General features: G+C 40.2%; 1 protein-coding gene across 3 annotated transcripts in view; it reads left to right on the top strand.

The window, feature by feature from the left end:
- The window catches only part of COL28A1 (collagen type XXVIII alpha 1 chain), a 154,155-nt gene that overhangs the window by 68,810 nt on the left and 70,783 nt on the right, over positions 1 to 14,562 (top strand). For all 3 annotated transcript variants that reach the window (XM_036010297.1, XM_036010298.1, XM_036010296.1), the window contains 5 exons: positions 1,635 to 1,706; positions 2,677 to 2,745; positions 6,255 to 6,326; positions 9,965 to 10,033; positions 10,661 to 10,729. In XM_036010297.1, the coding sequence (XP_035866190.1) occupies positions 1,635 to 1,706; positions 2,677 to 2,745; positions 6,255 to 6,326; positions 9,965 to 10,033; positions 10,661 to 10,729 (351 nt within the window). The remainder of the gene's footprint in view (positions 1 to 1,634; positions 1,707 to 2,676; positions 2,746 to 6,254; positions 6,327 to 9,964; positions 10,034 to 10,660; positions 10,730 to 14,562) is intronic.

Raw genomic sequence — 14,562 nt, forward strand, 5'->3', positions numbered from 1 at the left:
TTGTAGGGGTTATTTTCCTTCTTTATTTGGTGTTGAATGTCTTGAGAGACCCTGTTTCATATATATTGTCCAGTGTTTTAGTTGTATTAGGCAAGAAATTAAATCTAGTTCCTATTCCTCCATTCTGACTGGAGTCTTAAGTTGCATCTATTCTCACAAGTACACTGGTCTATAATTGAGTTTTCTTGTTATTTTGTGTGTGCTTTTAAATCAAGATGATATTAGCCTCGTAAAATAAGTTGTGTAGGCTTCCTCTTTTTATTTTTCAGAACTATGTGTAAGGCGGGAAATATCTGTTCTTCAAAGGGTTAATAATTTGGTAAGGCTTGACTGTAAAACCAGCTAAGCCTGTGATCCTGAGAGGAAGTGATATCCCTTGAATTACTGATTCAATTTACTTAAAGGTCTTAGTTTATAAAGCTTGTCCATTCTATCTTATGTTATTTATGTAATTTATATTTCTGTTGAAGATTGCCTATTTATTAATGTTTTCCAACATATTTTTGAAATTGTCATAGAAATTTTCTATGATTTAAAAATATTTATGTTGTATGTATTTATATCTCATTAATTAATACTGTTTATTTGTGGCTTTTCTTTTAAAATATTAATCATTTCTGCTAGACATTTATTTTAGGCTTTTTAAAAATATTATCTTTTAACTGTTATTCTGCTTACTTTTTGTTTTCAAGTTTATATTTTTCTGTTCTCATCTTTGTTATTTCCTTTTACTTATTTTTAGGTTCATTGTGCTTTTTTTTCCAGTAGCTTTTTGAGTTTAGGTTAGTTGAGATGACTTTCAATTATCTTTAATATTTTTGCTTCTAATAAATGCAGCAAGGACACTTTATACTGTTTTAAGGTAGGATGTCTTTCCTCTGAATATATTAAAGAACTTATTCCTAATTATAAATGAACTCAAAAGCAAGTGAAATTGAGTATTAGAGCTGAAAGTGATGCTAGGTCCCAAACTTTTTCATGTAACCTTTATATTAGTGTCTCAGGATCGCTGCATCAAAGTACCACAAACTGTGCGCACTACAGGAGGAATCTAGTGCCCCACAGTTCTGGAGGCTAGAAATAGAAAATCAATGTGTGCGCAGGGCCACACTTCCTGCAGAACCTGTAGGGAAGAATCCTTCTTGGCCTCTCCTTAGCTTCTCATGGGGGCCAGCCCTTGGCAATCCTCAGCTTGCAGCTACATCACTCTAATCTTTGCTACTGTTGTCACTTGGCATTGTCCCTATGTGTCTGTCTTCACAAGGTGTTTTCTGATTTTTAAAGGAACACTGGTCCTATTGGATTAGGGCCCACTCCAATGACTTCATCTTAATTCAATTACATCTGCAAAAACCCTATTTCCAAAAAATGTCACATCACACATACCAGGGATTAGACTTTAACATATACTTTTTGGGGTCAATTCAACCTGTAACAAAAAACATAATCCAAAACTGAGACCCAGAGAAGTTAAGTATCTTGGTCAAGGTCAAATAGCTTAATTACTATTTAGATTTATCAGCTCCAAGGCTTTTCTTAGACACTATTAAGATATATCTAATTACAAGTAGCTCAAAATGGGGGTGCATGATAAACATGAACTGCTGGAAATAAAATCTTTTCTCATCCACCAGGGGGCGCCAGGAACAGCAGGGCTCCCAGGCCAGCCAGGAGTACCAGGAGAGGATGGAGCTGCAGGGAAGAAGGTACCTAGGTTTTTCATCCTACAGGAGTAAGAACAATTGGACCACACTGATACCTTGGCCCTGCAGGACCTCCAATTAAACCATCCAGGGAAAAGGCAGTCTTTTAAGAAAAAAACATACCACAATCTAAATTTCCTTGTTTACTTACATCAGAGAGAAAAAGAGCACCAATTCAAAGGATGAGTAGTGTGTCACGCCTCCTGCCTTCTCTCTGGTGTTTGCCAGGACATTCTCTATAGACCCGGGCTTTTTTGGATGCCTAGAAAGCACTTTAATTGAAACTGAAATTTTTGCCAAAAATATTGGCAAAAACACTTTGTTTCCCCCTCTAAAAGAAACATCTGTAAATGTGTTTGGGAAGTAAAACCATTACAAAGATTTCCTGAAATATTTTAAGTGGACATGTGAAATATTTATTTTTCAACACAAGTAGCAAAAAACATCAGATGAAAAGGCTGAAGGCCTTGTTTTTCAAAGAAAGTAAACAAACCACCAAAAGTGAATGATAAGCCAAAAGGAAAGGAAGCTTATTTCTTTGGAAATTGGCTGAGAAATTGGACTTTTTCATATTTCAGCTGCTCTCAGCTAAACTAGAGTTTGATATTAATTTATTCAACTTGACGAACTTCTAAACTAATTTTGTGAGTAGAGTTAAGGTCTGGTCTGTTTTGGAGGGTCTCAGCAGAGAATCCACTGGCCATGAAAAAGAGACAAGGAGGCCGATAGAGAGGCGGTGGCACAAATAACGCCCCTCTTTTGTTATGCAATCATAAGCATGTAATTCTGTAACATAACAATATCACACTTAAGCACACCACATGACATTTTAGGTGAAATGTTCAAACTAAAACTATAAATTATTACACCCATATTACACCCTACCGACCACACTCACACAGGCGTTACTTCTGCCGCACCCTGCACACTGCCTGTGGAGGGTCAGCTAAGCCACCAGTGTCATTTTCCCCAGGGAGAAGCAGGGCTCCCAGGAGCAAGAGGCCCAGAAGGACCACCTGGAAAAGGACAGCCTGGCCCCAAGGTATGGAGTTGACAGTGTCGGGGGACGCAGACTGCCTGTGTTCTGGTCCCGATACTAAGGAGCCAACTTGGGGAAAATGCGGTTGTTATTCTTGCTGTGTCAAATGTGTTTACTTCTGGGTTAAAGTTATGGACACTAGCTTGTGAGCTCCGGAAGAAAGCAAGTATGTTATTATTCATTTTTATTTCCTAACATCTATTGGAACACCCAGCTTATACGAAGAGTTCAACACATGTTTTTCTTAATAACCAGATTGACATTTAAAAAACACCGAGGAAGGGGGAAGAAGCCTTGAGACACATCCTTGAGATTTGCACGTCCATACATTTTCTTTAAGTATTTACAGAATTTCACACAGCAATAAGAAATATCACCTTATTAAGTGGCAATTTTACTTTCACAACTTGGAATAAATTTATATTTATACATTGTAGAAACGCTAGTGGATACCATCTTTATACGTCAAGATGAGAATATCCACACTCATCAGTAAGACCGTTAGTGATGTAACCCGGAGCTCTAAGGTGCCAGATGTTCCTGTGTTTTTTATGCACAGCCATCAATGCGCTGTAAAGATGCTGAAAAAGTCTACATGAGGAGAGTAAAAGTAAAATCTGTATACGATTGTGTTGAAATAGTCATGGATGGCTTAAGACGTCTTTGTTCTTGAAAAATACTGGCTAAAACTGAGTCCTTAACCTTAAAAGTGAGAATTTGACATTTAAGTATATTTGTAGAATTTCAAACAATTTTATTTATTGACTCACCAGATTATGAGGTCCGTGGGGGGCCGGGGGTGAGGGATGAAGACAGAAAATATCTTTTTAACGTCATGCAAAAATACTTATAGAAATGATTGCCTGTTAACATTCAGGAGGACTGATGTATTCCAGAATATGCTTTTGGAAGGCAGACGGTTGAGGTAACAACCGAAGCTGTAAGCACAAGCGATATCTCTGAGAAACAGAGCTGGGGTTTGACTTTCACGCTGCACAGTTGCTAGAGAAAGAACATTCAAAACAGGACAAAGGCAGGCACAATAGCTACCACGTTAGGGAACCCTAGGAAAAAGCATTTCAAAGGGTGTCAATGCCACCACTAGAGCAAGGACAATGTGCTGGAAAGAGAGGCCACTGGATTTGTGGCTTCCAGGTGGTCTGCGGCTTGGGAAGGATGTGACAGCAGAAGAGGGGTGGGAATATGTTAATCAGCACAGCGTCCCCCTGTGGTTCAGCGTTGGCACTTTCTTATTTGGTTGGGCTCCTGTTTTCATCTTCTGGGGTGATTTCGGTCAATAAATTGAATTTGGTAGTGAGTGTAAGAATAAATAGTTTTGGCTAGACTTTTTTCTCCATTGGGAAATTTTGATACAATAAGTGATACTTAGACATTCAGCTGATACTTTTTTTATTACCTGTGTTACTGCTCTTCGTTAGGGACCTTGGGGAGTTAATGACATCTGTCTAGATACCACGGGAGGCCACCTCTTCTTCTCAGAGGTGTTCCTGCATTGCTGATGACCTTGGTATATAGTCCAGTGGTTCTCAAGGTGTGGTCCCTGGACCAGCGGCATCAACATCCCCTGGGAATGAGTCACATAGGTGAATCCTTGTGTCCCAGTGCACACCTACTAAATCAGAAACTCTGGACGAGGGCCCAGCAATCTCCGGGCTAACAAGCCCTCCAGGGGATTTCTGATGCACACTCAGAAATGACTATAGCTCAGGTTTGAAAACCACGCTATAGTCATTTATGTCTCACATGTTTATATGGACTCAGTTGCAAAGCCCAAGGAGTTATTCCTTTGTTGAGCTGGGCCCATGCTTGGATAGGGTGCCTTGCAGTTGAGCTCTAGTTTAAGGATAGTTTTGTAATGCTCGGAGGCTTCTGGGTGAAGGGAAGACAGTTCTTTTGGGGGAGCAGCAGTGTACACAGCCAGGCTGGGGAATAGACAGTAGGCAGTTTCCAGTTCTGCACCAGGTTAATGCTCACACATCTTTCACCAGCAGAATCACCAGTCTCCTGTGGGGGAAAGAAAGAGACTCCCCACTGAGGGAGAAATGGGGTTGGATTTGAAAGATACCCCATTTTATGTTTGAAAACTGAAATTGCACGAATGCTGAAAACCACCAAGGAAAAGCACAGATAAATCTGTCTGGTGGTACTGTTACAGAACAAACAAGGGGGGCCTGGGATGATATACTATTACTGAAAGAAACCCCCAAGTCCATTATGTCCGCTGTCTATAGGAAAGATGTCTCTCAATGCCAGAGATTCGTGAAAAGGAAAGAAAATGTTTATTTAATGTTATACAAACTTTAAGTAGTGACCTAATGTCTTCATCAAAATCCCAAAGTCCCTTAAAACACACCCACAAACAGACACAGTCCTTCCTTCCCCCTTTGCCCAGTCCAGAGTACTGTATCTCAGGAAAGGAAATAGAAGTCCATGGCTCAGGCAGTCCCTGGTTCTTCCCAGTACTCTGTGTTAGGCTGGTAGGCCTCCCTCAGTTCCTGGCACCCTCAGCTGAGTCACCGGGATCTCTGCTAAAGCCAGGTGGTGGTTCCCCCTTCTAAAGCTGCAGGGGTCCCCACTCTGGCAAAGGCACGTGGTCCTCTCTCCACCGTTCCAGCCACGTGGTCCTCTCTCCCAGGGCCATGGGAGTCCCCACTCAGCCAAAACCTCGTGCTTCTCTCCCCAATGGCTGCCGTGTCTGGGTTTAAATCCCTGAGCCAATCTTCCTCTGCAGCCCCATTTCTGACTCCTCCCACACTCGGCCACACTTGCCCTCAATCTGCTGTCTTTTCCAGCTTTTCTGGTCACCATTGTGGGTCTGGGCAGGTGTGGCCCCATGTCATGGAGCCAATCTTCTCCGAGCTCCCATACAGGTGCTATAACTCGGGGGACCTGCTCCCCAGTCACATCTTGGGTGAGAGAGTCCCTTTCCATCCCCCCTGGCCCAGAGCATGGCCATAGCTATTTAGCATATCTAAGTGGCCAGCTAAGGCTATAGGTATGTTAAATGACCATGCCATGGATTAGCTGCAAAGCTGCCCTTCATGTTCTTGCTCTGTGTGCCCCTTCCCCCAACTCACACCTGTGGGGGAAGGGGTGGAGACATCTTAAAATCTCCTGGACATGTTGAGTTCTGGACCCCATTTCAAATGCCCATTTGGGGTCCCCACTCTTGGCTGCACCCTGTAACAGTACCATGACTTTCTCAGAACCATCCATTAATAGGCCAAGATGACACAAGAATTGTAGATTTAAATAAAAGTCCCCAAAGAAAGATACTGAACTTAGATTTTTAAAAATATTAAATTGTATTGATTCTGAAGTACCCAATCTGCTCAAGAACCTTGACAAACCCTGTATAACTGAGCTGGGCTTGGGGCATCTCTATCCCTTTAAACTGGGTATTAGTTGAGGATGAGGCCCTGATATGGTTGTTGTGTGATTGGGGAGGGTTTGTTAGTACAACAACTATATTTTTATAATTATTTTGCCAGGGCGATGAAGGAAAGAAAGGGAGCAAAGGAAATCCAGGACAGAGGGGATTTCCGGGGTCTGAAGGGCCAAAGGTAAGGCTTTTATACTCTCATTTTCTCTCTGAGGGGGTTATAATTGTATCTGGTTTTAGCAGCATCTTAGATTTCTACCACAAATTTGATTTCCCATTTTCTTCTGAACGAATACAAAGCAAAAACCTCAAAGTGAAAAAAGTCTTCAGAAAATATATTAATCCAGTCCATAACAGAATGGAATAAGAAGGTTGCACAACATACGTGTTCTTCATTGGACTATTGATGCTTCTACGAGAGAATCTGGGTGTCGCCCCTCTCTGGGATACAGTTAGGACTGTAGGAGATACCAGTCCTCCATCATCTCGTTCTGCCGATCAACTTACGAAGTCCCAGGCTGAGAGGCAGTTGGAGAGCGGGCCACAGAAGGCTAGAGAGGGGCATTCTCGCCCTGCTCCTCCCCAGAACCTTCTGGGGCCCGTCGTTTCAATCACAGAAGAAAAGTGATACTAAGATCTATTTCACAGGGTTGTTGGGAAAAGTAAGGCATTTAATAAAATGTTTAGTACAGTTTCTGGCACGTAGCAAGAGTTCAATACGTGGCGTTATTCAGAGAGATATGGAAATGAAAAGTAGGGGACTCATGTCCTGCTAAACTGTCCAGGACAGGGAGCTGAGGAAGAAGTAAAGGAAGTCATGAGGCAAGCAGTTAGGTACATGTCCTGCCTTAGCAGGAGAGGATGTTGAGGTTATTTGGATGTGTCAGGACACAGAAATTTGCAAACCTAAGAGTTCATGCCTCAAGGAAGGTGCTAATCGTAAAAAGAGACAAAGACCAGACTACTAAAGAACAACTCAAAAAAATGGCCGTGTTGTGATGACGGCAGGTACAAAACACAGCAATCCCTGCAGGCCAGCGATTCTGAAACATCAGTGCCCCTCAGTGTCCCCCAGGGGGCGCCTTATAAATCCCTATTTCTTGGCACCGTGCCCAGAGATCTGGGTACTAGGAATCTGCTTTTCTTCCATTAAGTGCCTTCTGCTGCAGGTAGTTCAAGGAGCCCACGATGAGAAATCTCACTTTATAAGAAATGTGTTGTATTATTATTAATAATAGTGATTACTCTTTACATCTTAGTTGCTCTTATTCAAAGCGAATATTTTTCTGTATTTTGAAATAAAGCTGTTTTTTATGAAGAACTGCTATATTTGAATTCATAATCCCACCTTAATAAAGGGTCTTTAAACAATTGTATACCTTCTATGTATATAACGTTGTATTTTAAAAGTACGGTAACTGGCCTCTTTAAAAAGAGGTAGAAGAGATTAAATCTGGAAGCATAATCTTGCTTACCCTGGTCTTTGTGAAAAATGTAACAGGTAAATGCTTTATCCCTTTGTCAAAGGACTGAGTGGGGTGGTTACGTGTTACCAGAGCCCTGGTTTGTGGGGGGCCGCTGACCTGCAGGTGGGAAGTGCAGGATCGGCGCACACCTGCCTCGCAGTGGTCCGGGCCCTCGCAGGCCAATGCGCTCCGCCTGTCCCTCCATGTTGGAGACTCGGCAGAGCAGGGGCCTCAGGCGTGAGGCGGACGTGGCCCAGGGCTGGAGTCCTTACCAGCGATTCTCCGCACGGGAGGCGGGGGACCCATGGGGCGGCTCCTGAAGGGAAGAACGGCTTGTTCTTTAGGTCAGGAGGCGGCACATTTTTGGTAAAGGGACAGGTAGTAAATATTTTAGGCTTTGCGGTTCAAGAGGCAAAATTGAGAATATTATGTACCCGCTTATATCACAATCATTTACACATGCAAAAGCCATTTTTAGCCATCGGCTGTGCGAGGCCAGGTGGCAGGTTGGATTTGGCCACAGGTAGCAGTTTGCTGCACCTGTTCTAGATCCCTAGTTTCCAAACTGTTCAGTTACAAATCTCTAATAGCATGCCAATATAGGTTTTGTTTAGTTAGTTTTTAGTTATAACTTTTATTCAGAGACTATCATATTAATGTTATAAGGTTTATCTAAACAATTGAAAATTTAAAAGAGGAGATACAAATAAATGGTGTAGTTCTAATATTTTCTTCTAATAATGCCAAATGGGTCCATTTAAACACCCTGCAGGGTGTGTGCACCCTGTTACTTATATCAGAACCCCCAGAGGTGCCTCATAAAAATTCATATTCCTCGACCCAGCTCCTACATCTATTAAAATATCTGGAACTGATCATGCATAGACAACTGATTAAAGAAGATGCAGGCCCTGGCCAGGTGGCTCAGTTGGTTGGAGCATTGTCCCATGCACCAGAGGGTTGCAGGTTTGATTCCCGGTCAGGGCACATGCGTGGGTTGTGGGTTTGATTGTCAGTCAGGGCATGTACAGGAGGAGACCAATCGATTTTTCTCACATCCATGTCACTCTCTCTCCCCCTCCCCTGCCCCTCTCTCTAAAATCAATAAACATATCCTCAGGTAAGGATTTAAAAAATGAGAATAAAAGCTTAATTTAAAATATACAGTGGAATATTATTTAGCCATAAAAAAGAATGAAATCTTAGCATTTGCAATAGCATGGATGGACCTAGAGGGTATTATATTAAGTGAAATAAGTCAGACAAAGACAAATACCTTATATTTCACTTATATGTGGAATCTAAAAACCAAAATAAACAAACAAAACAGAAACAGACTCATAGATACAAAGAACATACTGATGGTTGCCAGATGGGTGGGGGTTGGGGGGGCAGGATGAAAATCGTTATGAGATAAAGAAGTACAAATTGGCAGTTACAGAACAGCAACGGGGACCTAGAGAACAGCGTGGGGGATACAGTCAACAACGTTGCAGTAACTATGTATGGTGGCAGTTGGGTACTAGGCTTATTGGGACAATCAGTTTATAAATTACTTCAATACACCTGAAATTAACACGATATTGAATGTCAACTGGAATTTAAAAACCTTTAAAAATATCTCTGGGACTGAAACCCTGGACTCTCTATTTTATCAAATTCCTCTGATGATTACTCCCTAAAATTTGAGAATAATGGGTCTAGAACTAGGTGGGACAGCAATACTACTTGCTATTTCAAATTGAGTTTTTATTGAGAGTCAATATTGAGACATGCCCCCAACATTGAGAAATGTTTTAATTTTTCTATTTGAAAATGTATCTATGTGTTTGTTTGTTTGTTTGTTTATACCATAAGCTCTCTACTTCTAAAAAGGGATATGAAATACTTTACAATGGAAGACTGACACACCATGGACCACAGAACAAAAGAACAAAGGAAAAAGTTACAAATATAAGAAACATTATTTATCTTCCAAGTATACCAAAAACTTATGCTGAAGATAATTATCGGCATTGAACAAATATTTCCCTCTGAACTTTCTGGCATTCAACGAAAGGGAAGCATCATTAATTGCATAATTTTTATTAGCTAATAAAAGGATGCACAAGAGATAAAATGTGCCTAACACTCAGGAATGAACTGAGTGCATTTATTAAAGACATTGAAATCTTAACCATCAATAACTTTAGTAGTGGTTTAACAAAGATGTTAAAGTGTTTTCACATTGGACTGTGAAACAGGTCATAATATTTCAAAATGCTGGAAACACATTTCTATGTTTTTCCTAATATAATTCCTATATATAGTTTTTTTTGTTTGAAATGTAATGAGTATTTTGCTTTGCTTTTAGGGTGATCCAGGGGTTATGGGCCCTTTTGGGCTTCCTGGAGCATCAATTCCTGGACCACCTGGGACAAAGGTATGCATTCTTGTGAATACTTTTTTCTTTTTCTTAGATAGTTGGAGAAGGGGAAAAATTCATGATACAAGTCTACTAGAATTTTAGCTTTGGAAGAACCCCAAAATGTTATCTACTTCAACCCTGATGCATCACAATTAAGCAAACTAAAGGCCAACCACAAATGTAAGATTAGAGACCAGATTACTTGCTCCTGGTCTTGAACTTGTCATTTCATCTAGAATTACCTTCCTCAAATCTTAGACCTCAATACAAGTAAAAATTTATTGCATCTATTCACAAGAATTTGCTAAGATTTAAAGTCAGAAAGTGTGACAGAAAAGAAATTCACTCCGATTTGAGGCTATTCCCAGACAGTCTTACGGTCCAAACATTTGAGTCTAGATGGCCACCTCCTACTTCAGAGGCCTTTCTCTAACCAGCCTCAGCCTGGTAGACTTTATGGACAGGTTTTATCTACTTAGGATTTGAAATTCATCTCAGGTACATTAGAAGAATGTACTCTCTCCAGATCCGAGGCTGATCAGTTAAGCCCTTTACAAACTGGCCAGTCACTTTTGTCCCTGCCATTATGGTTTCTCATGCAACCTCAAGTCTGAAACTTGGAACGTTATTTGAAATGTACAGGGAGAGAGAGGAGGACCTGGGGTGCCTGGGCTTAAAGGAGAACCTGGCTTTGCTATTCGAGGACCAAAGGTATGCTTTGTGCACGTTCTTTCATTTACTTTTTTCTGTATGTGAGAGAATGAAAGTAATTTAAGGCATAGTAACTTGATGGCTGCGATGGTTCTACTTCCAGTATTTATGTTGATGAGCTCAAATGTAAGGATACACTATTCCCTTTACCAAAATCAAGCCAACAGGTCGCTTCTTTTTCTTTTTTCCTTTTTCAGTTACAGTGTACATTCAATATTATTTTGTATTAGATTCAGTAGTTAGACAATCATATACTTTACAAAATGTTCCCCCCAAATATTTTCAGTAACCACCTGGCACCTACACAGTTATTGCAATATTATTGACTATATTCCCTGTGCTGTACTTTACATCTCGATGACTATTTTAACTAAACTGAGCTTGTAGAAGTTCCCAGAAGCTGCTGAACTCTTTCCGGCTTCAGCGTCCTTGCAAATGCTGACCTTTCTGCTTAGAATGCTATTACCATCAGTATGTGCATAATCTACGTCTCATCTTTTAGATCTGAGCTCTTTTAATACCACTTCTAAAGGCATTTCTACCAATCTAAAGTAGGCCACTTTGATTACTCTTTAGATAGCCATTTGTTTCCTTCATAAGACATCATTATTGATCATTATGTTTGTTAGTAGGCCTCCTAGTTGTTGTTGTTACTCTATCTTGTAGATAAGTGAGGAACAGAACAGATTTTTAAGCAAAGAGATATAAAATAACTTATTCAATTAGACTCTAAGTATATGCCAGGTACTGTGGGAAATGAGACAGAGAAACCATTTATTTTTCATAAACAGTGGAATTTTTGCTGACTAAACAGTTGTTTGAAAATGCCCATTTTGTAATATCAGTGATGTGAGATTATATGGCCTCTAGCCTTTTTCATTTACATATTAGTGGCCAATGCATCTCTTCTGCAAAACATTGCCAAAAAAATTCATGTTCGGAAGCTTTATTGAGTCAAATTTCTGTGTTTTGTTATCCATCTTTCAGGGTTATTTTAAATTAAAATGCAAAGAATTATAGGAAAAGACAGCTTTAAGTAGTCGTTTCTGTTTCTCCATGGCAACGAAGCGCCATTTCCCGCACACAGCAGCCAGCAAAGCGCTGCAGCAGGTGCCGTCCCAATGTCAGCAGCGCATCCTGGCACGGAGAACAGGTTTCAGGGCCCCACAGTCAGTGCTCAGTGAATTAGTAGCATGTTGTTACATGGCTTTGAAGCTGGCTTCAGTTCTACCAGATTGTCTCTTCTGGAGAAAAGGGTTCATGTACTGACAGTGGTTTTCAAACTTCAAAAAAGACAACTTAAAACGGTCTTTGAAATATAATGCAAAACCTATTATTTACTGATACACGCAGTAGGGGTTCTTTTTGAGGGTCAAAGGAGAATCCTGACCCTCGTTGATCTTAATCACTTTGTCGTCCTTGCTAGAGTGACAACCTTCTTGTTTATTGGGGACAGGGGAGGTTCCAGGGACATTCAAGCTGAGACAGAGAAAGTCCTAGACACACTTACTCCTCAGACTTTGAGGCACTTGGGAACCCAAGTTCCTGAAAAGACTATGGGAACCCAAATTATGTACAACTCAAGGAGAAAATTCCAAATTTCCTAATGCTAAAATTATAGATGCAACCTTGATCAAGAACATTTGGGTGACAATTTTCATATTGTTTGATATCTTCTTGGATCTGTGTATTCCTGGGTTTATGATTTGCAGTTACTTCTCTCTACTTATACTATTGCTTAAAATACAAATACAATCTAATTAAATATGCAGCTAGGGTTTATAAGCCCTACCTGTTTTCTACTGATCATCATTGGGCATTATTGGTGACATATTTAAAGTTATTTTCCTCTTCACTCTTCTTTCTAATCTCTTGGCCTCTAAAGATGTTCTTTCTGTCATTCTTCCCTATAGCAATTTTTTATCCTCACCCCAGGACATTTTCCCACTGCTTTTAGAGAGAGGGGGAGGGAGAGACAGAACATCTATATGAAAGAAAGACCGAATGTCTATTTTCCCCTGTGTGCCGGGACCAGGGACTGAACCTGCAGTCCAGGCATGTGCCCTGACTGGGAATCCAACCTGCAACCTTTTGGTTAAAGGACAATGCTTCAACCAACTGAGCCACACCGGCCAAGGCTAATGCATTGGTTTTTATGCTTTGGGGGGATTAAATGCCTGATGGAAGTTTTAGCATATTTGTTCAGTTTTTCTGTATCAGGGAACTCCCAGACCCGCCCCCCCACAAAGCCCATTTCAAAATATCAGATTAAGATTTCTGCCCCAATTTATGCTGAATGAGAAACACATTTTCTTGAATCCAAGGCAAAGAAACCAGGTGGCAAAATTCCATCTAAAATATGCTGTGATGAGTCCAAAATAAAAATCTGAGAGAGAACACTTCCTTTATCCCCATCTCCCGATATTCCCATTAATATTAGAAGTCATAAGCTAACTACAATTTTTGCAGGAGAGGACAAATTTCTCTAGGAAAAAAATGTTTGTAAACTATTAATGTTTTTGATGTTTCCCCCAAGTGTGGGTGCCAGAGGATAAATGACAGCAGATGCTGATAATTTGTTATAGGCTTGGAACTTATAACTAAATGCTGAAATTGAATTTTTATTCCAATTTTCTTTCAACTTCACCAGGCAGCAGTTCCTGCTGTGTTGTTGGCCCGCTCCTCATGTGAGCGTGCAGAGAAATGGACGTCTTATTCTGGGACATATCCCTTGTGGATGTGTAAAGCTTTAATCTTAAATGTAGTTGGAATAGAATAAGAAATTGCTTCTGAGAAGTGACCAGTTTCCTGCAGTTGGAGGTATACCCAACCCCACCTCTCCAGACGGCCTTGCTTTGCTCTCTGTCATACAATTTTATGCATTCCTCTTGGATCTCTGTTGCTGACACATGGTAAATTAGGTTTTTAATAAATGACCACTGTGTTCTGAAGATGGGCACTCTTAAAAAGGTTCATCATATAGAACTAGTCTCTTAGATTTAATAGGAAAAACCAGTTGCTGCACTCATGGTTTTCTAAACAAATCCAGCTTCCTTATTGCTTAAAGTTATACAGATTTCCCCCCATTCCAATCAATCATTCTTTCATAGGAGTAAAACTGGGAACATTTTGGGGAGTTGGATTTTAAGAAACATTTTGGTTTGGAAGAATGGCAGTTGGATTTCAGTGTCTGCCTGCATATGAAAGTATTGAGAGTCCTGCTATTCTTTCCAATCTTGGAAAACAAAGGTCTGTCTATTTGTAGGGTTTCTTTCTAATGCAAAAACCATAAATACTTAAAAACATGAAGAGCTCGTTATCAAAATAATTGATGTGTATTGACAAGGACCATTGCAAAAGTTACCATAGTAGCAGAATGGCATGTGGTGTAAAAGGACTATTACAGGTTTTAAATACAAGTGCAATAGACATATGTTGAACAAATCTTCTAGAAGTCTTCCTCATTTTTCTTTCTCTCTCTCTTCATTTTACTTTGGCCAAAATTTCTTTAATTTCCATTTGTAGAGACTTACACATCTCAAAAAGCTATTGTTCAAAAGGCAATAATTACCCTCCTCTCTTTTCTATATAGGAGGCCAGTAGTTATTACTAAAAAGTTTTTGATGCCTAAGGTTATCACTCTAAAGCAATATTTGTAACTTTTTCCTAGGTCTCAAGATATAAACCACAAACTCTGTGTTTTATCGCCTTTAACTTTTAAAAAAAATATTTTCAATATTTTATTTGGGATTATTTAGTCCCCATGTAATTTGAGCCCTACTGAGGAAGACAAGAGATGTAACACGATCATAGGCAAAATACAGTTTATCTTG

This window comes from Phyllostomus discolor, chromosome 10, assembly GCF_004126475.2.
Source record: "Phyllostomus discolor isolate MPI-MPIP mPhyDis1 chromosome 10, mPhyDis1.pri.v3, whole genome shotgun sequence".
NCBI classification, from domain to species: Eukaryota; Metazoa; Chordata; class Mammalia; order Chiroptera; family Phyllostomidae; genus Phyllostomus; species Phyllostomus discolor.